Raw genomic sequence first — 23,757 nt, forward strand, 5'->3', positions numbered from 1 at the left:
TAGAAGACAAAAGAGTGGAGCTTGGCATAGCCAGCTGAGACCGTGAGATCTGGAAAAAGAGGCAGCTAGTATTCTCCAGCTAGTTGTGGATCAGCAAAGTAGATGGAATTGGAATCAAAGAGAGATGTAAAGATTCAGAAAGAGCAAGTAAATTCAAAGGAAACATTAGCCAATGCAGAGGTCAGGTGTTCAGAACCCACCCCATACCTGCCCCACCCCTGCCCTTACCACCCCCATGTGTGCACATGAGCTTGTGTGTAGAGGATAAAGGCCAACCTTGGGTGTTATTCCTGAAGAGCCATCGGCCTTATTTTTTGAGACAGGTTCTCTCACTGGGACCTGGGTTTTGCTAATTAGGCTAGGCTGCTCAGTGAGCCCTAGGAATCAGCCTATCTCTGCCTTCTAGCATGGAGATTATAAACATGTGATATCATTCCCAGTCTTTTACATAAATCCTGGAGATTGGACTCAGGTTCTCAGCTTGTGTGGTAACACTATACAAACTAAACTATCTCCCTAGCCCCAAATTCCAGGAATTCTGGAGGCAGAGCCTGGAGATGTCCTTCAAATCAGGAGCAGAATCTTTAAAACAACACAGGCAGTCAGGCAGGGAGCCCTGCAGAAGTGTTAACAGTTGTCTGTCCCTCCTTCGTCAAATGAAAAGGAAAATAGATAATACAAGTAGTATTTTTAGTGAAGAATGAATGAGACATGCAAAACATGGATAAAAGGAACATACATGTTGAATAGGATGGGTGTTCAAAACAACATAACAAGACTGGGTGTGATGACACAATCTTGTAATCCCAGTACTTGGAAGGTGGTGGCAGGAACATCAATAATTCAAACTTATCCTTGACTTTGAAGTGAGTTTGAGGTCAGCTTGGGCTCCATGTGATCCTAGCTAGAAAGAAAAAAGGAAGGGAGGGAGGGAGGGAAGCTAAAACAACAGGACAGGTCTTGGGAGACAGTTTAGTGATAGAATACTTGGCTTGTATATGTAAGATGCTAAGCTCTGACCCCAGTGCTGTAAAGGGAAACAAACAACAGAACAGGGCTAGAGGTATAGCTCAGTAGTAGAACGTTGGCCTATTATGTGCAAAGTCATGGGTTTGATCCCCAAAACTATAGGATTTGGGAAAGGGGAAGAAAAGGAGAGTGTTACTTACAGGTGGAAAAGGGAGGTCACATAAACATTACGCAGTCACCAAATGTAAGTTACATCTTCCCTAAGTAACTGGCCATTTTTGTTATTGTGGTTCCACTCTGGTCCTGCATGTGTGCTGCCCAAGAAACACAGAAATGCCCATGGGTTCTCAGCAGGCTACTTGAGAACAACAGGGTGGCTGTGCTCAAGGTAAATGCACTGCTGTCTGCCCAGTTCTCTGGCTGAGTTCTGCTCCCTAACTACACCATCAGGCAGAGGCTAGTGTGGCAAAAAACAGTCTGTGAATGCTGTGCTCTCTGTCTAGCCTATGGGAGGCCTTTCCTGTCAGTGTCTTTGGAAGAAACCATTACACCAAGATGAATTCCCACACAGCATCCCTAACAGTCAGCAGTGCATGTATGTTTTAGTAGTACTAGAGACTTGACTGAGCACGAGGTTTTATGCATGTTAGGCAAGCGCCACTGAGGCACACCCCCAGTCCAGTAGTAACTTTCCTAAAATGAAAAGGAAAAGGTAAAGGAATCATTATTTTATAGGGTTTCAACAAATTAAAGAAAGTCACTTAAGTTGTAGTTTGTAGAGAACAGTAGCAAACATACTTTAAAAAGCAAAACGTTACAATTGTAGAAACTCACACTCCTTGTTCTAGTAAAATGCTTTCATTCTTTCAAGCAATTCAAAGTCATTATAAACAATAAAAATGCATACCTGCTGTTTTAACTTACACTGGAATATAACCATTTTATTGAATGCCACTTTTCCAAAGGCAGCTCCTTGGACCTCTACTGAAATGCTAATCTTAGGCAAACATTCAGTTAGCAAAACAGTATCACAACTAGTGACACAAATATGTAGTGGAGGGCAAATGTGGCTGTGCTCATGGTAAAGTTACAGGCTTCAGAGTTTGCTCACCAGGGTTTCCCCCATCAGCGTATACAAATTCCCGGGGTTCTTGGCTTAGATTAGGAGGATAAAGAAATGCTGTGCACCAGCCTTCTATCTCATCTGGAAAAAATAAATGCTTCAGTGATGGTGCAAAGTTCCTCTGAACATAACTGAAGCGCAAGTCATACTTAACCTATGAAAAACAAGGAGAAAACATTTGGCCATGAGTTCCTGGAACTCAGCAATGGTACAGGACACAGCAAAACTATTTGACTTTAACTCTTTAAGACCCACACAGGCAAGTGTCCCTCCTGGAGCCACACAATGGTCTTCCCTGTATTTCTCTGCAAGTTATCCCTGTGACCACCTTGGGAAAAGAGCAATGTACTGTAGAATACTCTGGAACAAGGTCACCTTGACCTCAGCCCCAAATTTCTTATTTTAGTGCTGTCACCCTTAGCAAGTTAATCACCTAATCATTATGCCTCAGCTCCTTCACAGTGAAAGGGGGATGACAATGATAGTCTCTGACTGGTTAGAGGCCTGGAGGATTACATAATGTGGTATCTGACATGTAGGTGACATTAACACATGCTTGCAAAATATTGTTGATTTTTATTAATCACAGTGCAAGTTCTAAAAGTCATTAGGTGTTTTACCCATTGCAAACACAAATCAAATATTCTTGTTTAGCATAATGCTCTTTCTTTAAATACACATGCAGAGCTATCATATCTAAATCTGTGTGACAAGTAGTAATGATAGTTAACTAATACAACCAGAAAATTCTTGCTCCCCATCTACCCAACTGCTCTGTTCTAAGCACTTTACATGCATAAACCTGAAAACCAACTCATAATCCAGGCACTAATTTAAACTCAACTACACAGGTAACAAAACAGAAATTTAACTCAGAAATGTTAATAACTTTCCCATGGATACACTGCTGCTAAATTGCAGAGCTGGGATTCAAGTTTCTTTGGTCAAGTGGTCAAGTCAGCTTCTGTACCCAAACAGCTGAACGCACTCCATCCTGTACTGAGGATAGGGACTTGCTCAGAACAGATCTCTTTTAAACAGTCTGAAAACAGTGAAGTGGACTGTAAGATAAGAATTTGGAATATCCACTCATTTCCTTTGGTAATAAGAGGACAAAGCTGCCACAGAAGAAAGCTGGGGGGTAGAGATCCTGATTGACCACACTCAGGGTGTAGTCACATATTAAGATTGTTAAACAAAAGATTTTCTTACCACAAGTGGCAAAGGTTCATTGCTGCTATTGAAGCTATGGTCAAAAACAATTCCTACCAGTATGTAGAAAGACTTGGGATCCTTAATTATATAGTTTTCAAATAAAGGCACCGAAGGAAAGCCGAGAACTACAAAGAGAAAAAACAGTCAGTGAATAGCTGGACATGAAAACAAGTGATGCCATCAACCATCTACCTAAGGAGATTTAAGATTCCAGCTTACTTCTCCATTCACTCACTCGGTCATTCTGCAAACATATGAGCAGAGAGAGAGAGACAGAGACAGAGACAGAGAGACAGAGACAGAGAGACAGAGACAGAGAGACAGAGACAGAGACAGAGACAGAGAGACAGAGACAGAGACAGAGAGACAGAGAATAAGACTAGTTAAAAGGCATGATTTTGCCAGGTGCTGGTGGCGCAGGCCTTTAGTCCCAGCACTCGGGAGGCAGAGGCAGATGGATCTCTGTGAGTTTGTGGCCATCCTGGTCTACAAGAGTGAGTTCCAGGACAGCCTCCAAAGCCACAGAGAAACCCTGCCTCGGAAAAAAAAAAACTGAATGCCCAATAGCTAGGCAGGATTTTGGAGGAAGAGAGGATGCTGAGAAGAAGAAATGCATGCAGTCACCATGGAATTAACTGGGAAGGGCATAATGGAGATGATGTAACAAGCATGTGGAAAAATGTAGATTAAAAATATGGGTTAATTTAAAAGTTATAGGAGCTAGTTAGAAACAAGCAAGTTGTCCCGACTTCCACTTGTGTGACATGGCACATACACATACACACACCTATACCCACACCCACAATAAATAAGTGTAATAAAACATGTCAGTACAATAAAAAGTGAAATGCCCTCCCTATCCCATCTTATATCTGACCTTCAAAGTCAACAGCAAAGGTTTGTTCCACCATTTCAGTAACCGCTTTCAAAGTCTCGCTTTTGGAAGGGATATAAACCAACTGAAATTTACTTTTCAGAGGATAATTATAGAAATACACTGGCAGTAAACTGATATCAACCGTTTGGTAGTTAGTAGACGCTACATGTTTTGACATACTATTGAAACGAAGATACAATACAATTGCAGAAAATATTAAAGGCATCAAGATTTCGAGAAGTGTTATCAGAGTCTTCCGCTTCTAAAATAGAAACAACAGCTGTGTGTTAATACCAGAAAAACCCAAGTGTAAATTTCTACATGGCAAGCATTATTCTATTTAAACCCCTGAGAGTGGAGACATCTTCTAAGTACTTTCTTAGCATGTATGAAGCATGATCCCCAGTACTGAATAAACCAAATGTGGTGAGTCACATCTTTAATCCTAGCACTTAAGAGGTTTGAAGGCAGAGAGATCAGAAATTCAAGGTTATCCTTGGCTTCTTAAGAAGTTCGAGCCCATCCTTTGATATACCTTTGAGACCTTGTTGCAAAACAAACAAAAACAAAAATATGAAAAACTTTATTTCTTCTAGCCTACACACACACACACACACACACATATGAAAAGATAGGATGAGAGCTAGTTAAGCATCTCCACTTAATACTACTTCAAAATCATCAATGGCCCGGCGTTGGTGGTGCACACCTTTAGTCCCAGCACTCGGGAGGCAAAGGCAGGAGGATCTCTGTGAGTTCGAGGCCAGCCTGGTTTACAGAGTGAGTTTCAGGACAGCCTCCAAAACAATACAGAGAAACTCTGTCTCGAAAAAAAAATCATCAATGACTAGAAATCAACTGGGATTGACATGTAAAACAAGCTATTTAAAATTAAAATAATAAAAAAATAAAAAGCAAAAAAAAATATTTTTGAGAATGAAAATACAATGTTTTCCTCTGGGCCACTATATTCTTATTACTATTAAAAATAATAATTTCAATAAAAAACAATGAGAGTTAACAGAATTATGGTGAGAGTATGAATTTTTAGAAATAAAGTTCTTAATTGTTCTTCAACTCATTATTAGTGATTGTGATGTTAATTTGACAGAATCTAAAATCACTTGGGAGACAGGCCTCCGGGCATGCCTGTGGGGATTAACTTGTATTAACTGAGGTGATAAGACTTGCTTAGCGTGAGTGCCACCATTCTGTAGCTAGGATCTCAGACTGTGTAAGTGGAAAAGGGGAACAGAACAACAGTATGCATTCACTGTCCTCTGCTCCCTGGCTGTGGATGTGATGTCTCCACCTGCTTCAAGGGGGACACAACAACTTCCCCACTGGGATAACTATACCTTTAAGCTGTAAGTCAGAATAAACCCTCTCCCCTAGGTTGCTTTTGTCAGGGTGTTTATAACAGCCTCAGGAAGAGAAACTATGACTGGAACTTATTTAACTTAAGCTTGCGGTTGCTCCCCAGGACCTGTCTTCCCCACAGATAAGCATGCCTGTACCTTTAAGATGAAATTCTTCCAGAGAAGAAGTTTTAACTTCTTGAACACTGCCATTTTCTCACAGCTGAAGATGTTCACCACTAGTCAGGAGACAAATTGAGAAAATAATATGTATAACAAAAAATGTTTAGAAGTATTCTTTCAGTCACATGTAGTGGTTCACACCTTTGATTCCAGCACCCTGGAGGCAGAGGCAGGCAGATCTCTGTGAGTTCAAGGCCAGCCTGACCTACAGAGTGAGTTCCAGGACAGCCAAGGCTACACAGTGAGACCCTAACCTGAAAAAAAAAACAAACAATCAAAAACAAAAGTATTCTTTTCATCCCTGGATAGTTTTGTTCTTATGGGCACTCAGAACACTGTCAAATTTCTTTTCTTCTTTTCTATTGTTAATCCTCCATCTTTTTGAGCTGATTCTTCCTCCTCTCAGAAGCCTGTAAACATTAAAATGCTACAGGGCTCAGTCTCTGAACTCCTTTTCATGCCAACGTGTGACCTCAGATAGCCATGACAGGATCCACAATGTCTGCTTTGATTTCTCTAGCCTGGGCTTTGCCTCAAGCTCTTTTCACAAATATTCAACTGTAGGATATCTGCCCCTGCTCCACTTTGTTTTATCTCAAACTGACTTGGTCTATTCATGGTCCTCCTAAAACAAGTCATCTATGGCCTTCTTCACTCAGCTCATATCAGTCCCGTTCTCCAAGTTAAGAGTCATTACTGCCTTCTCTTTTGAAGCCTAAATGCAGATTATCACTAACCCCTTGGTCCAACCTTTGAAATATTCCCGGAATTTGACACCTTTCACCACCTCAATTCTTATCATCCCTTGCCTTGCCTAAAGTTTGCAATAGCTACTGCATCTGATCTTGTCATCTTGCAACTCATTTTCTATGCAATGGCAAGAGCAACCAAGTTCAAGTCAGATTACCTCTACTCTTCCACCACAAACTCTAATGGCTCTCATCTCTCTCTGCGAAAAGGCCTTGCCTTACAATGACCTACAAAGTTCTGCAGTATATAGTTTCTGTTATTTTATCCTTCACCCATCTACTTTACTGTTCCTGCTACTACATCACAGCCCTAGCTATTCTTCCAAAACACAATAAACACACTACTACACCAACATTTGGATTTCTTTTGCCAAGTACACAATTCCTTCATGTCTTTACATGGAGAATTCTACAATTTATTTTGTAGAAATAAATTGAGCATTCTAAATAAAATTTCAATCTCTTGTGGGGCGGTGGTGGTACACACCTTTAATCCCAGCACTCAGGAGGCAGAGGCAGGCGGATCTCTGAGTTCAAGGCCAGCCTGGTCTACAAGAACTAGTTCAGGGCAGTCTCCAAAGCCACAGAGAAACCCTGCCTTGAACCCCCCAAAATTTTTTCAACCTTTCAAAACATCCACATCTACTTTTTATGTTTATTTTTCTTCTTAGCATATTTAAGCAAAGAAGTGCTTTTTATTTCAGGACTGAGGAGATGGTTCAAGAAATGGCTCAGTAGGTAAAATATTTGCTGCACAAAATGCTTGCTGGACCCAAGTTCAGTCCCCAACATTCATGTAAAAGTCAAGAATGGCAGCACATGCCTGTAACCCCAGCACTATCAGAGCAGGGACAGGCAGATCTTGGGGGCTCACTGAACAGATAGTTTAGCTGAAACATTGAGCCTTAAGTTCAGCGATAGACCCTGCCTTAAAAATAAGATGCATAGGCTAGAGAGCTAGCTGGCTTAGCATTTAAGAGTCCATCCTGCTTTCCAGAGGATGCAAGTTCAGTTCTTAGCATCCATATGGGGCAGCTGACAATTGTCTATGATTACACACACACACACACACACACACACACACACACACACACACACGGTGGGCAGGAGGTGGGAGCAAGAGAGAGAGAAACAGACAAAAACACAAATACACATAAATAATAAAATAAATACTAAAAAATACCATGCATTACTTAGAAGGTGCCACGATAACCAGCTATACCCACATTTAAAGAAACGCACATGAACTACATGAGAATGAGTATTTATGAAAAAAAGAGGCTTACAGTTTTGGAAGCTGAAAGACCAACATAGTACCAAGCTCTGGCAATGGCTTTTGTGGCTTCATCAACTCAGGGCAGATTGCACCACATTTGTAGAAACACACAGATACGAAAAATTGCATCATAAGACAGGATGCCAGGGGGTGACTGAACTAACTGAGGTTACTCTTTTCCAAGGGTCTCCCAATAACCTAAGGACTTATTGACAAGCCTCACCTTTTAAAGGTCCTATCACCTCAACATCAGCACTCACCCCTTGGGGACAAACTACATCTCCAACGCTCAAGTTCTCTGCTCCTTTTACCTGCACCCACATCAATAGGGTGTTTCAATTTTTTAACAAGAATGTATATCTATATAATACTTGTTAAATTTTAAATTTGGGAACGTACTAAGTCATCCAGCTCTGTTCCTAGATTTAGTTCTGCAGAACTAGGATTCGGTTTGGAAAGGACTAAAGGGTTGCAGGCTCTAGTCAATTTGAAGCTGGAAATGGCAAGCACTGGTTTGAAAGAAAAGCAATAAAGGAAGAAGCAAGCTAAAGTTTTAGTCAGCCAGGCTCACAAAATTTTCTGGCACGAAGGATGGGAAAGACATTTTGTTTGGAGGAATGATGGAGAGAAAATCTTTTGGAGATGTTTGCAGCACATTAATAATCAAATCCCCATCTTGCTTTAATTGCGCCCCTCCCCTCATTAGCGGTATGCATCCTAGTACCATTAATTAGCATTTAAGTGCCATGCGTTAAAATCACTTAAACATGCATTTCTCTCATTTCACTTTCAAAAAAAGCGGTGGGTGGGAAGGAACAACAACCTTTGAATTTGCTATTGTTATCATTTGAGTTTTAGGAATAGGAAATTAAGATTCTGAAAAGTAAAATGATTTGAATACACTAGTGAAGGATTCAAGACCTGAAGCCAGGTCTTTGTGCTCCTTTATTCAGCAAACTTGGCCAAAGCTGCCAGGAAACTGACCGTGTGCCAGGAAAGGGCTCTTTCCTCAAGGAGCCCACCCTCTGGGTTAACCATATCGGACCCCAGAGAGCGAGAGGTTATCACCACAGTGAAACTGGCATCTTTTGACTCGGAAGTCAGGATCCCGGGGTTACCTTATGGCACCTGCCGCGGCCCGCCCTCAGCAGCCCGGAAGCCAGGGAAGGCTGAGCTTCACTCACCGCCCGCACCTAGCCAGTGGCCGCGGGCACTCAGAGACCCGCTGGACCGCCCGCGACGACTGTTGGCCCCGCGATGCGGTCGCCCACGCTCCACCCGGTGACCCACTTCTCACGGGCCGACCGCGCGGCGGCACAGACCTGGCCCCAGGAACCTGTGATTTCACCGCCACTCCCTCTGGCCCGAGGCGACCAGAACTGCTTGAGGGCACGCGGACGCTCGCGCCCTGTCTGAAGAACCACGACTTCCAACCCTCTCCCCTGAGAGTGCCTCCGCGCCTCGGTCTCCTGCCCGAAGAGATCCCAACGGCCCAGTCTCCTACCTGAGGGCACCCTAATGCCCGCAGAATCCTGGCCGAGGGGACCCAGAACCCTAATAGCCCCCTCCCAGCCCCACCCCACCTCCGGCTACTCCGACTCTGTCCTCCTAGAGGTTTTGCTGGGGGCTGGGTCGTGACTCTCGCTTTACTTGCTGCCGGCTGTCGCCTCTGGAAGGTTCCTCAACCTAACCTCGCTAGGCTTGGGTTCCTTCTACTCAGGCAGGAGCAGAAAGTTGCCCCTGTCCTTGGTGACAGGGGTGAGGTGGGGCGAGGGCCCTGAGGAGAAAGAGGAACTTGAAATAGTAAAACACGACGCGAAAGTAAAATACTTAAATGTTCCAGCTTCGACTGCTTTGAAACACGTTTGTCCAGAGATTAACCTCAGGCACACGGCCCCGGGGCTCCATCCCCCCTCGTCGCACGCTTAAGTCTCGGGAGCAGAAACCCAGACTAACGCCCCCTGCTGGACACAGACAAGGGCGCGCTGCATGCTCAGTCGCGGGCGTGTGAACTAAAACCCGCAGGGGCAACCCATCACGCACGCGCAATACAGCCCCACCCACCCCACCCACACGCGCAGCCCCACAGGAGGTGCGATCTGCGTGAGTACTACGCAGACGCAGGATTCGGAATGTTGAACTGGGGGGGGGGGGTGTGTGTGCGCGCGACGTGGAGCGCCCTCTGTCGGAGGTGGGCAGCATGTGCGAGGGACTGCGCAGACGCTGAATCCAAAGCCTAGGCGAGGCTAAGGGGCCGGGAGCAAAGCCCCGGCACCTGCAGGGGTGGCCCACTGCGCACGCGCGATCCGACGCGCCCCCTGTAGGAGCCGGTGCTTCCTGGTGTGTTCTTCCACCCGCGCCGGTCTCCGGTGCTTCCTCCCCGCAGGGGTGTCAGCGCCGGCTGCAGCCGCCCCTGCGAGGCTGGAGCGGAACCGGGATTCTAAGGGAGGGATCCTGGAGAGACAGCTACGCCGACCGCCGCCACCCTGGCGCTGAGGGTCGGTGAGTGCCACTAGGATCCAACACTCGCGCGTTAGCTCCGGGTTCTGAGGTTGCCGGTCCTTGCCCGTGTCTGCACTCTGCCAGCGGGCAGCGCCCCAGCCTGGGGCCTCCGGGTCCCTGCCTCGCGCCGGGACTGTCGACGCGTGTTGCCGCAGGTGTTGCTTTAGCAGCGTCCTCGAGACTGGGTGTGTCCCCGCTATAGTGGGACCGCTGGGCGCTCAGGAACCAGCTCAGACAGCCAGGGTCGTTATGGAGTCCATTGTGCGAGCCTAGTAGATGGACAGACAGCCGCGCCCTCCGGCACGTTCCTGGCTGCGGGATAGCAGGCCGGCCGAGTGCTCCCGGCGCACCCAGCCAGGGCTGGTGCTGCTGCGTGGGATTCCTCCCAGCCCCAGAGTCCTACAAGCTCCACCCTCGCATTTTCATGAACTTCGGCTCAGGGTTCCAGGGGGTGCTTTGATAAGGGTTGAAGTTGGCGAAGCCCCCAGTGTGAGGGGCAGGACAGGGAAGGGTGAACCACCGGTGTGGGCTATGGTCCTGCAGCAACGGTGCCCAGGGTCAGGTGTCACGGTGTTGGTGCTCAGAACTTCAGCCAGCTCCTGAGGAGTAGGGTCGCCTTCTGAGCCTGTGTCCAGTGCAGGTGTTCCTGGCACTGCATGCTTGAGAGAACCTGCTTTCCCTGAGTGTGGCCCATCCGGGCCTTGTCTTAGAGGGTATTTCTGTCTGCCCTTTGCCTCCAGACCGGGAAGGTTCTTGAATCATGGATAGGACTCGGGAAATGCTCCCAGAATGATTGACAGAGGCTCTGTAGTAACTGTGGCGACCCAGGCGAGGTTTAAGGAAATGAGTTCCACCCTTGTCTCCTAAGCAGCCTTATTTCGTTCAGAAAGTTTTTGTGTTGCTGTTGTTAAGATTGAAAAGACTGAAACCATTTTGGAAAGCTTGCCTCATGGGAAGTCGGGGTGGGGATAGGAAGAGGAAAAGTTGAAAAAAATGGATGCCATGGGAATCTCCCTCACTCACATTGGTTTGAACTGAGCCCTTGCAAACAGATAACATCTTCCTCTAAGGTGCTGCACCATCAATCTGACAGAACAGCCTTTTGGAGCATGACAAGGTAGTTGTAATTGTTTTAATAATTACTAACTTTTCATGTTATATTGACCAGGTAGTCTCATGGAAACTATTTTTGACTTATTCTTAACTGGGAAAGCTTAGTTTGGGTTTTATGGAGTTTATGGCTTCTCCTCCAGCCCTGCTTCTGGTACTTGGCAGGAGGCTCCTTTGCTATTGAGTCTGTCTGGACTACATTCTAGAATTCTTAGGTATGCCTATCACTCTTCTAATTAGCAAGGCTCCAGGAAGGATTCTGAGTCACTGGACATTGTCCCTGGTCTTGGAGATCTTAGGACTGCACTAATTTACTCATGAGAAACTGGCCAAAAAAAAAAAAAAAACAACCAGAATAAGGACTGGCAGAATGTGTCAGTGGTGACCCATGTGGTAGGAGAGAACCAACTCCTTCAAGTTTCCCTTGACCTCCATATAGACGCCATGGTGAAGCATTCCCCCACCACAGCACAGATAAATAAATAAATACTGTATTTTTATTAAAGAATGAGGTAAGTGGCACATGGCACATTCAGAATAGGTGCCACGGGTGTCCAAAGGAGTGGTTTCAACTAGGAGCAGGGGATCCTAACTGAGGCTGCATTTTAGAATTGCACAGAGAAATGTTCCTATGCCCAGACCAGAGCCTACAATCTTCATGGGTAGGCCTCCACATCAGTTTCTGTCAGAAAACATCCTTGGGAGAGTCTGCTTTGTATCCAAGATGAAGAAGTCCTGTTTACCAGAGGCAGCATTACAGTGGGCCTGGCATCGAAGCAGGCCAGGAAACGGCAGGGTTTCACCAGGTAGAGCAGTATATGGTGTGATGTTCTAAGCAGACTGAGGTGCTGGAGGTCCACACCAGGTGTGGAGAGAAGGGCTGTGGGCCATTCCTGCACTGATGCCCACTCCCCTTGAATGGCACAAGGCCTGGAGTTAACAGGTCAGTGGTCACCTTTACAGAAGCCATAATGTGCTCCTTGCTGCTTTGCTTGTTACAGAAGATCCATGGTTGCCTCCCTGGAGACTCCTGCTGCCTCATTACCTCATTTCCCATGCCTAAGAAGACAGAAAAGCCAGCTATCCAGGGAACGAGACAAAGACTGCAGTCTGGGAAGCAGGCAGGAAAGCAAGCAGCAGCAGAAATTTTGTAGAATTCTTTTCATAGAACCTTCTTTGGGGCACATATTTGGCCTAAAATATACCCTGCCACCAGCTCTGGACAGAGCAGGAGAACGTGTTTCAGAAGCTGCAGTTCTTTATCTACCTGGGCCTCTAGAACAAATCTCCCAATCTCAGACCTGGCCTCCTAGAGCTCTGAAACAGGGGCTCTGGCTTGCAGACCATGATCACCTCATCCATATAAAGACCACTGTGTAAGCAAGTCATCCCCAAACCCTTTCCTAGTGTACTGCTTTATAGAAAAGAATTTAAGAGTGTCCATGTATAGTCAAATAATAAACCCTGACAAATGAATCTAGAAATATAGATGAATATGGACCTTTTAAAGAGATACAAGGTGAGGCTGGGCAGTGGTGGTGCACGTCTTTAATCTGAGCACTTGGGAAGCAGAGGTAGGTGGATCTCTGAGTTTGAGGCCAGCCTGGTCTACAGAGCAAGTTCCAGGACAGTTAGGGCTACACCGAGAGACCCTGCCTCAAAAAACAAACAAACAAAAAAATGAGGTAAAATTAACATGATGAAAAATTTTCCAACATATTAATAGAACAAAAATTATAGCATAAACATGCCTTGTAAAACAAAAGCCATGAGATCAGGCTCACATTGCTTTGTGAACATGCTGGTTCTCAGTCTGTTTATTTCAGGAACAAGTTCTTGTTGAACTTACAGATAAACATGATATACCTTGTGTAGGCACAGATACTGTGCTCCTGTGCCTGAGCTCATTTGCCTGCCATGCAAATGCTCTGGATGGATTTGGGCTGATGTGTGTTTGCAGGTAAAAAGAAAAGATGCAAATTCTGGTCTTGAGTGTTTTTTGGCATATACCTGTATATGTGGCACTCATATAGCAACTGTGGAAGTGTGATGTAATTATTAACTGTGTTATGCTTATCAGCTTTTTAATTGCTATGACAAATAGTCGAGGCAACTTTTTACAAAAATGCTTATTTGGGCTCATAGTTTTAGAGGTTTCAGTCCATGGTCATTTGGCCCATAGCTTTGAGGCCTACAGTAAGGCAGTACACCATGGTAGGGGACATGAATGCTACAGACATCATGGTTGGGTCCAAAAAGAGTTCTCAAAGGTGTTAGTGGTCTGAGACCTCCTACCAGGCCCCACCTTTTAAAGTTCTGCCAATAGTATCAAGCTAGGCACCCTGCTTTTGACATATGGGCCTTCACATGACACACAAGATCCAAACCACAGCACACCTGTGTTCACACATTCATGTTCACTAGGATTCTATTCTTGACATGGATTGTTTGAAAGTCTTAATTCTCATATCTTGTCACCTTTTCCTTGAAGGGACCGGTTTGCATGTGAGTTTTTTTTTTTTTTTTTTTTGGTTTTTCTAGACAGGGTTTCTCTGTGGCTTTGGAGGCTGTCCTGGAACTAGCTCTTGTAGATCAGGCTGGCCTCGAACTCACAGAGATCCGCCTGCCTCTGCCTCCCAAGTGCTGGGATTAAAGGCGTGTGCCACCAACGCCCGGCTCCACCTTATTTTTTGAGACAGGCTCTTTCACTGAGCCTGGAGTGCATTTATTTGGCTGGATTGGCTGTCCAGCAAGCTCCAGCAGTTTCCTGTGTCTGCACACCCGTCCTGCACTGGCTCCCACTCCAGCAATCCGGGTTGCAGACACACATTCTCATGTCCTGCTTTTCACATAGTTGCTGGGGATCTGAACTCAGGTCCTTCTGTTTACATAGCAGGCAGTTTACCCAATAACATCTGCTCAGCCTGAATGTGTTTATTTCTTTTTTAAGATTTATTTTGATTTAATATGTATGAATGTTTGTCTTACACATATGCATGTGCACGATGTATGGAGCTGGTGCCCACGTGAGCCAGCAACAGGCATCCAGACCCCCTAGAACTAGACTAGAGTTACAGAACATCGTGAGCTGCCACATTGGTGCTGGGAACTGCCAAGCCACCTCTCTGCGGGGGGCCGGGGGGCGCCCCCTTTAGGCTATTTTACACACTGTCGCAGTTACTTGTTGCTTAAAGTTTTAAAGGTCTCAAGGATTGGAAATTTCATGAAAGAAATCCATACCCCTCTTCTTTAAATCACCCAGTAAGGCCTGCACTAAGCAGTGAGCTCTGAAGGTGATTGTTGTCACTTCCCAGATAACTACAAGATTTTGTAAAGCTTCAGTTAGTCTCTGTTAAGCCTTTTATTACATGTTTGTTTAGCGTGTGCACGCACAAGCGCATGTGCAAGCACACGGGCACTCACTCGAGCAAATGTATAGGGAGATCAAAGGACAACTTAATGAGAGTCAGTTCTCTCCGTCTACCCTGTGGTTTCCAGGGATTGAGCAGGTCACCAGGAGTGGCAGCAAGTGCCTTTACATACTGTACCATCTCACTGGCCCTGTCTCTTTTTAAAACCACTTTCATGACACCTTTTTTTTAAATGATATCTTGAGGGCTGGAGATATGGCTCAGAGTTTAAGAGCACTGCCTGCTCTTCCAGAGGCCCTGAGTTCAATTCCCAGCAACCACATGTTGGCTTACAACCAGCAAAAATGAGATCTGGTGCCCTCTTCTGGCCTGCAGGTGTACATGCAGATAGGCCATGGAATAGATGATTTTTTTAATGATATCTTAAAACATATAAACTTTATGTCTGAGATGCTTAAATAAACTCCCGAGAGAGGCCCCACCACCCATGTTATAGGCTCTTCATCACAACTGGAGCTTCTTTTTTTATTTTAGGGAATAAAAGAAAATTCCTCCACTGTCATGCATTGTCTTGTTCACCCCACTTGAAAACAACTTGTAAAGTTCACAAATGAGGGCCATACCCTAAAAATGTGCCTGTTATTCTCCATTTTATTTTGTAATGTGTATTCCATCTGCAGAACCCATTGCATTTGACATTTTCCAATGTTTAAATAGCCTCAGAAAAAGGTCATGAACGAAGTCAGACTAGAAGTAAGACACACATTCTTTAGCAGCTGGAATATACCCCTCAACTCTTTTTTGGGGCAGAATCCAAAACCTTGTGTCTGCTGGGCATGGTGGCATTCAGGAGGCTTGAGGCTAGCCTAGTCAGCATAGCAAGTTCTAATAGTCAGGGCTGTGTACTAGACAGATCATGTCTTTGAAAAGAAAATTTTTAAAGCCTGGGGGTTTGCTTTCATCCCCATCTCATTGCTTGCTACTGTCATGCCCATGTTCAGGTTTCAGGGTAACTTTTTCACAAATATCCTTTCATTTCTCCATGATCCTCCAGGAACACCTAGGGATGAATCAACTAGAGCACCATGGTCTCCCAGCCCTCTGTCTGTCTTACTTGCTGTCTACATACACACAGTTAATTCCTGTCTGCTCTAGATTCTGTGATACTGTTTGTGGTGCTTTGAATGAAAATGGCCCCCATAGGCTCACAGAGAGTGGCATTATTTGAAAGGACCTTAATGGAGCAGGTGCGGCCTTGTTGGAGGAAGTGGGTGGACTTTGAGGTGTCCGCTCAAGCCAGGCCCAGCGAGTCACTCTCCCTTCTACTGCCAGCTGATCCAGATGTAGAACTCTTCTTGGCTCCTTCTCCAGCACCATGTCTGCCTGCATGCCACCATGTTCTCCTCTATGATAGTGGACTAAACCTCTGAACTGTAAACCAGCCCCAATGAAATGTTTTCCTTTATAAGAGTTGCCATGGTCATGGTGTCTCTTCCCAGCAATGGAAACCCTAACTAGCGGTCTTAGCTTAATTTCCAACAGCTAAAAAAGAGACTAGCATTTTAGTAAACTGTAAGAGCATTATTGTGTCCATTAGAAAGTCTTTAGCATGCTGTACAAATACCCATCACAGTAAGCATTTGGCAAATGTTGGCTGAATGAGTAAATGCTTTCTGTTTTGTGTATCTTAAAAAGCCACAGATTCTGTAAGCAAATATTAAGCATATGCAGTATGCACACACACACACAGCTCTGGTCCTGGCTGGCTGCTGGGAAGTCTCCAGATTGGTAATAAAAAGCTTTCCTAAAAGCATCTCAAGTAGGGCAAAGCAGTTCCTCATGCTGAAGGAGGAGCACTAAGTGTGACCAGGGCTACCCACAGGGACACCTTTGTGTCACACACCTATATAGGATGTGAAACACCATGGCCACCAGCTCTCTTTGAGCAGCCTCAACAGGCCTATTTATGGCTTTATTGAGGTTCCTTTCTTCCCGAGGCCTGTGACTCCATAGAGGGAGATGCACCAGTGCTGGGGACATGACAAATGCATGGCACAAAGGGATTTCTGCCGGACACCGGGTCCCTGTCGAGATTTGCTGGTTTTGAAGGCCCCTCAGCACTCTCCGGAGCACTGACACCCTTCTGCTCAGTGCTTGCAGATATTTATATCGCACAAAGAAATCAGATGGCAGGGCTTGGTGTAGCTGCCATGGTGGCTTAGTGGTGGAGTTCTTGCCTGGGGTGAACGAGGCGCTAGTTTCAATCCTGGCACTGGTTGAGACTCTTCTAGCTTGCTGCTGAGCAGAGGCACCATGGTATAGTGCTCATGGTCGGGCACGAGCCATAGTCTCTAAGCTAAGAGCAATTGTGAGAAAGACCATTTGACAGTCCTCCTATGATCTGCCAGCAGAGTTCTCAGAAACCAGCACTTGCTTTATACATAGCCATTTGCTTGTTCCCTTCAAATGCAAACACTGAAATACTCATTGCCTTGTGCAATGTTTGATATTTTAACAGGAAGCAAACAAGCCTTTGGGAGTGTGGGGGCTACCTCCTCTTTCCTCAGGAGCAAACTGAGCCCTCTTCAGTGGGACATGCTCAGAGGATTCTTGCAGGGGGTGGGGAGGCTCAAGTGACCAGGTCTTGTGTTTGCCTTAGAGTAGCTGGCAGTTGATACCTCCCCTGACGTTGGTCTCAGTTCTCAGCCATCACCATTTCTGAGTACTCTTCAGTGCCACTGAAGTGTTAAGTGTGTTAAGGAACTTTAACTTCCTTCCCTTGCAGACATTGGCTTTCGTAACCAGAAAGTGTTCCAGATTTTGTAATTCCAGGATCTCCTCCTTTAAATGCCTTTGCTCAAACAGAACATGCACAAGTGTGAATGTAGCCTTCACTGAGACTTCAGATAAGACTTAGCAAGGACAAAGCAGTAAGCAGGGTATTGGAGGGGGATGGAAACAAATTAAATCACCAAAGAGGTGGTGACACTGACTCTAATGTTGAATTCTAGGAGTGAGATATGAAAATGTAAGAAAGATGTCCACATGCCAGGCATTGGTGGCACATGCCTTTAATCCCAGCACTCGAGAGGCAGAGGCAGGCAGATCTCTGTGAGTTTGAGGCCAGCCTGGTCTACAAGAGCTAGTTCCAGGACAGCCTCCAAAGCCACAGAGAAACCCTGTCTAGAAAAACCAAAAACCAAAATCAAAACAAAACAAAACAACAACAACAAAAAAGATGTCCACTCTGTCTAGAATATAAAAGATTTATATATACATATTTATACTTATATATAAATAGGTAATGTATATACAATATATATTCAGTGTGTAAAAGATAGAGGTGTGCAGGGGCCAAGAGCTCAGATTTAAAGGCTAAGACAAGCTGAGGTTCAAGCGCTGACACAGCTTACATGCAGTTAGGCCTGGCTAACTGGTACTTCCTTTTGGTCTCCATCTGTCAAGGATGGAAATACTAGGAACCTGAGCCACATTAGGAGGCCATCAACATAAAGTGCCAGGCACCACTGTGAATGTTCATACTGTAAATCTGTACCTCTCCATTGTCAGAGCTATTCTGTTTTAGTAGTCTCCTTTTTTGTGTGCTGCTGGGGCAATTAAACCAGGCTCCTGTTAATGTTAGGTGAATGCTCTGCCACTGATCTGCATTCCCTAGCCCCTAAGAATCATACTTGGAACACATTTTGCTCTCTTACTTTCTAATTTGGTAAAGGTTGATTATTCTTCAAATTATGCTTAAGCACCCTTCATCTTCCCAAAGGTGCCAGAAAGTCATGTCTGTGAGTCCCAAGTCCCTCCAGATGTCCCTCGAGATCTCAGCATTCCTGTTCCCCAGGGTTACTGCGTCTCTCCAGGGGCCCACTGGCTCTACCCCATAGTCATCTGCGTAGCACCGCTGCCACCAGGCCTCTTCACCTGTAACCTGGGAGGAACACCTTCAGCCAACCTTACCTGGGACTGAGGTCAGTTTCTGGTGCTGTCTCTGCAGTCTGCCTAGGTGTATAAACTATGTCCTTTGCTGCTCTGGGCCTGAAATGAATGGGAATAAGCAACAGAGTGTTTATTTTCTTGGACAGTAGCCAAAAGATGAAACCATCTACTACTTTAACCAGAAAAATCATTTTATTTCCTTTTTGAGATGGGGTCTCCTATAGCTCAGGCTGGCCTTGAACTTGCTGTGTGGTGGAGGAGGTTGAACTTGAGCTTTTGATCATCCCGCCTACTAGATGCTAAGATTCCAGGCATTTGCCATCATGCTCAGTTTATATAGTACTTGGGATTAAACCCAGGTTGCTCTATATGCTTGGTAGGCAAATAGCTGCCCAGCTACATCCTGAGCCCCAAAGCCTTTCGGAACCATGAACTTTCTGGTGGAGGGAGAAAGCTCATATAGGTCAAACTAGCTGCAGATCTAGATTGGCTTTGACCAGAGCCACCTGGTCCCCCTTTCAGCTGGACTGTTTATGGAAACCTTTCATAAACACATATCTGGGATGGTGAGATTACTCAGTGAGTAGAGACACTGATGTTAAACCCGATAACCTGACTTGATCTCTCTCTAGAGCTCGAATAGAAGGAAAGAATTGACTCCATAAATTGTCTTCTGACCAACACCCACAAACAACACACACATAGAATAAATAACTAAAAATGTATTAACATTAAAAAATAATCACAGGCTTTAACATGTCTTTAAATCGCTGCACCTTTATCAATCATCTATAATTGCTTTTAAGACTTTATTGGAAGGAGATTTTATTTGCTGTTATTTGGATTTTGGTGGTTGGTGATTGTAGGTTCTTATTTTTTAGACATGGTCTCACTATGTAGCCCTGCCTGGCCTGAAATTCAGAGATCTACCTGCTTCTGTCTCCACCCCATAAGTGCTGAGATTAAAGGCATGTATCACTACTCCTGGCCTGCTGAAGGTTTTATTTTTGTTTTTGTTTTTTTCGACACAGGGTTTCCCTATGTAGCCCTGGCCATCCCAGAGCTCACTCTGTAAACCAGACTAGTCTCAGACTCAGAGATCCACCTGCTCTGCCTCCTAAGTGCTGGGATTAAAGGTATGTGTCACCATGCCTGACTTTGGTGTTTTAAAAATATACTAGTTTGCCAGGCATTGGTGGCGCATGCCTTTAATCCTAGCACTCAGGAGGCAGAGGCAGGTGGATCTCTGTGAGTTTGAGGTCAACCTGATCTACAGAGCGAGTTCCAGGACAGCCTCCAAAACAATCTCGAAAAACAAATATATATATATATGTATATATATGTATATGTATGTATGTATGTATATGCATATATATGTGTATATATATACTTGTTCTAAATAAATTTATTTAGAATATATATATTCATCCATTTATTGTTGTGGGTAGAACACTCAACTCATACATGCCACACAAACTGCTGCCTGCAGCCTTTGTAAATTAAAATTATAAAAGTTTTAAGATTTATTAATTTATTAAGTTGCCAGTTAATGATACTTTGTATTGTCATAGCTTTTTTTCACTTGATAGTCCTTCCTTGTCATTAAAAGTCATATTTTAAAAGTGGGTATGGTAGCTCATGTTCACTCAGGAGGCTGATACCACAATTTTGAGGCCAAGCTGAGCTAACTGCAAGACTCTTTCTCAAAAACAATCCATATTTTAAATTCATTTGTGAAATTTCTCTACCACCTTCAATGCATAAATTTTGAGTTTATGTTTTAGGAAGGCAATATGTTTAGTGCTGTTTAATATCTGTTTTAAGAGGGCAAGGTGTTTAGTTTTTAAAATAAAGTCTTTTAGATCTCTTTCTCTTTTAAATTATGTGTGTGTGTTTGTGTGAGGGTCTGTGTGCTTGAGTACAAGTGCCCATGGTGGTCCCAGGTATTGATCCCCTGTACCTGGAGTCTAGGCAGTTGTAAGCTGCCTGATGTACATGCTGGGGATCGAACTTGGTCCTCTCTAAGAACAGCATGCAGTCTTAACCTCCAGCCCTAAAAAGATTCTTCATGAAAATTATTTCTAATTGTAGAAGTAAAAACAGGGATTTTTTTTTGGTTTGGGGGGGCATTGTTTGATTGTTTCAAGACAGAGTTTCTCTGTATAGCCTTGGCTGTTCTGGAACTCTGTGTAGAGCAAGCTGTCCTGGAACTCATAGAGATCCACTTTCCTCTGCCTCCTGGGTGCTGGGATTAAAAGCATGTGAAACCACTTGCCTTGCTAGGGTTTCTTTAAAAACAAACAAACAAATAAATAAACAAAAAGCCTCTTTAGCCGGGCGGTGGTGGCGCACGCCTTTAATCCCAGCACTCGGGAGGCAGAGGCAGGCGGATCTCTGTGAGTTCGAGGCCAGGCTGGACCGACAGCCTCCAAAACAATACAGAGAAACCCTCTCTCGTAAAAACCAAAAAAAAAAAAAAAAAAAAAAGGAAAAAGAAAAAAAGAAAAAGCCTCTTTATCCCATATATTCTATAATTTCCAGGTATTCATGTTAGAAGCATACAAGCTTTTGCTCATTATTGAGTGATTCATGAATTATCTATATGCCCTGTTTTGCCTTTGTCTGACTAAGAATTGGTGTTCTGTTAATATTGGCCATGAACTTAGAGCTGACTAACTGAACTAACCTCCCCACTGAGTCACCAAGGCTTTTCCCCATTTGGAGACTCTGAGCTAGGAAGTGCAAAGTCTCTCTTCTTGCAGCTCTCAGGAGCCTTGCTGCTGCTCTCCTTCCCTCCTTTTCAGGTTCTCGCGGCTGGATCTCCATGCCTTCTGTTTGCTGAATGGGATCCCCTGACCGTGGGTGTTGCTGGCTTTACCTGAGCTTATTTAGACCATCTACTTCTCCAGGTTTGCTACTAAATGTCTCTGCTTCTGATAGTTGAAATTCAGTAAATTTTATCTAAATTGTTTTTGCTGTCACTTGTGTTTGATAAACTCTTCACAAATTTTCCCTCTGGTTGTAGGTGCCCGAATCAAAGTCACATGTATATGTAATATAGGAGAGATACTTTCAGGATGCATTTTCTAATGCCGAGTGTGATGGCATGTGCCTGTAATTCTGTCAGGAGGCTAAGGCAGAGGGTCACCCAGTTGAGAGCATCCTGGGGCTAAGTAGTGAATTTCAGACCAACCTGAGCTACATAGCAAGACCCTATCTCAATAAGGGGGGTGTGAGAGAGAGGACTGGTCGTATGTAGTGAAGACTTGGATTTCAGTATTTGTAATAGCAATTGGAAAAAATCGGTCTTTAGATTCAAGAGAGCGTGACTGATCACTTACACAACTACTAACCCATCCGGCTCCTGGGTCAGCAAGGCCACTGAGGACCCCAGTCCTAGGCCTCTGCTTTTCTCTTCCTCCCCACAATCCAAAAAAAAATAAAAAAATAAAAAGCAAAAAATCCGGGCATTGGTGGTGCACGCCTTTAATTTCAGCACTCAGGAGGTAGAGGCAGAAGGATCTCTGTGAGTTCGAGGCCAGCCTGGTCTACAGAGCAAGTTCCAGGACAGCCTCCAGAACAATACAGAGAAACCATGTCTCAAAAGACAAAAAAAAAAAAAAAAAAAAAACCCAAAACACTAAAAACTTCCCCACAGTCCTCTCAAGTCTTAAAAACTATCTGTAGTCAGGACATTAAGTTGAGTTTTCTTTTTAGTTGGCTGATTTAGTGTATGGGTGCACACGTGTCATGGAACATATGTGAGAGTCAGAGGATAATTTTCAGGCGTCAGTTCTCTCCTTCCACCTTTACCTGTGTCCCAGAAACCAAACTCCGGTGTCAAGCTTGGCTGCAAGGATTTTTACCTGCTAACCACCTCTCTAGCCGTGGATTTTCTCCTACTGGTTCTCTATTGGTTAAATAAAAAGCAGTATTTTTGCAATTAAATGGAACATGCATAGTAACTAAAGCATCTGAGTAATAATAAATACCACAACAGCAGTTGTAGAGCATATAAAAAACTTGAGGGGTGGGTGAGAGAGCTCAGTGGGTAAAGGCGTTTGCCTCCAAGCCTGATGACCTGAGTTTGCTTCTCCAAATCCAAATGATAGAAACTCTGACAGGTCATCCTCTGAACTCCACATGTACCCCCATGGTACTTGTATGTGCACATATGCATACACATAAAAATAAATAAAATTAATAGACTGCATTGTTGAAAAACATGGTAGTTGCCCCAAGGCATGTGCATTCTCTCTGGACATGGTGTGTTTTGAGCATCAGGATGGCATGCTTTCCACTAAGAGAGTATTTAGGGTTAAGGTGGCAGAAATGAAGGTAAGAAAATACGGAGGAAAAGAGCTTGTAGCAATTCCCAGGGTAACCATGGTCTGTGTTTTCATGGCACTTTAGTTTTCCATCTTTACGCCTTTGGTCTCTGGTTGGTTTTGGCACTGTCCCTGGAGGAAGATGGCAGTGCTGCGGCAGCTGGCACTTCTACTCTGGAAGAACTATACCCTGAAGGTGAGTCCAAGCCTAAGGAAGGGTGGCCGTCATCCAGCTGATGCCCAGGGAAAGCCCTCAAGGATGGCATACTTGTCGCTGTCAACAGGGTGGTCATTTCTTTTGTAGAAGCGGAAAGTTCTAGTGACAATCTTGGAACTCTTCCTGCCCCTGCTGTTTTCTGGGATCCTGATTTGGCTTCGCTTGAAGATCCAGTCGGAGAATGTGCCCAATGCCACAGTTTACCCAGGCCAGTCCATCCAGCAGCTGCCACTGTTCTTTTCATTACCTCCACCTGGGGATAGCTGGGAACTCGCCTTCATCCCTTCCCACAGCGACGCTGCCAGGACCATCACAGAGACAGTGAGAAGAGAACTAGTGATCAACATGAGAGGTGAGACCCAGGGCACTTAGCAGGGTTCTTGTGGTTTGGCTCCCTGTATTGTCTCTGGTTGTGCATAGAATTCAGACTCCAGGACACAGGAAAAGCTGAGCCCACACTCAGCAGTCATCATGTTGGCTGTATACCTTTATGAATACCTGGGCTACCTTATTTCAGTACAAATGAGA

At 44.7% G+C, this 23,757-nt stretch overlaps 2 protein-coding genes across 5 annotated transcripts in view; one reads left to right on the forward strand and one right to left on the reverse strand.

Moving 5' to 3' along the window:
* Positions 1-8,949, reverse strand: part of LOC101837898 (ATP-binding cassette sub-family A member 17) — a 77,581-nt gene extending 68,632 nt beyond the window's left edge. The window contains exons 1-5 of one of the 2 annotated variants that reach the window (XM_040748229.1): positions 8,935-8,949; positions 5,702-5,781; positions 4,185-4,446; positions 3,305-3,432; positions 2,081-2,246 (exon numbers count right to left, since the gene is read on the reverse strand). In XM_040748229.1, the coding sequence (XP_040604163.1) occupies positions 2,081-2,246; positions 3,305-3,432; positions 4,185-4,446; positions 5,702-5,755 (610 nt within the window). In that variant the 5' untranslated portion in view covers positions 5,756-5,781; positions 8,935-8,949. Of the gene's footprint in view, positions 1-2,080; positions 2,247-3,304; positions 3,433-4,184; positions 4,447-5,701; positions 5,834-8,934 lie in introns of those variants that run through there. The other variant, XM_040748230.1, reaches the window with a different exon arrangement.
* A 1,106-nt stretch (positions 8,950-10,055) lies between these two features.
* The window catches only part of LOC101837628 (ATP-binding cassette sub-family A member 3), a 54,998-nt gene continuing 41,296 nt past the window's right edge, over positions 10,056-23,757 (forward strand). The window contains exons 1-6 of one of the 3 annotated variants that reach the window (XM_040748233.1): positions 10,056-10,252; positions 11,323-11,369; positions 18,515-18,716; positions 21,489-21,593; positions 23,098-23,208; positions 23,317-23,581. In XM_040748233.1, coding sequence (XP_040604167.1) covers positions 23,155-23,208; positions 23,317-23,581 — 319 coding nt within the window. In that variant the 5' untranslated portion in view covers positions 10,056-10,252; positions 11,323-11,369; positions 18,515-18,716; positions 21,489-21,593; positions 23,098-23,154. The remainder of the gene's footprint in view (positions 10,253-11,322; positions 11,370-18,514; positions 18,717-21,488; positions 21,594-23,097; positions 23,209-23,316; positions 23,582-23,757) is intronic. The other 2 variants (XM_040748232.1, XM_040748234.1) reach the window with 2 other exon arrangements.

Source organism: Mesocricetus auratus, unplaced genomic scaffold (genome assembly GCF_017639785.1).
Source record: "Mesocricetus auratus isolate SY011 unplaced genomic scaffold, BCM_Maur_2.0 Super-Scaffold_100007, whole genome shotgun sequence".
In the NCBI taxonomy this organism is placed as follows: Eukaryota; Metazoa; Chordata; class Mammalia; order Rodentia; family Cricetidae; genus Mesocricetus; species Mesocricetus auratus.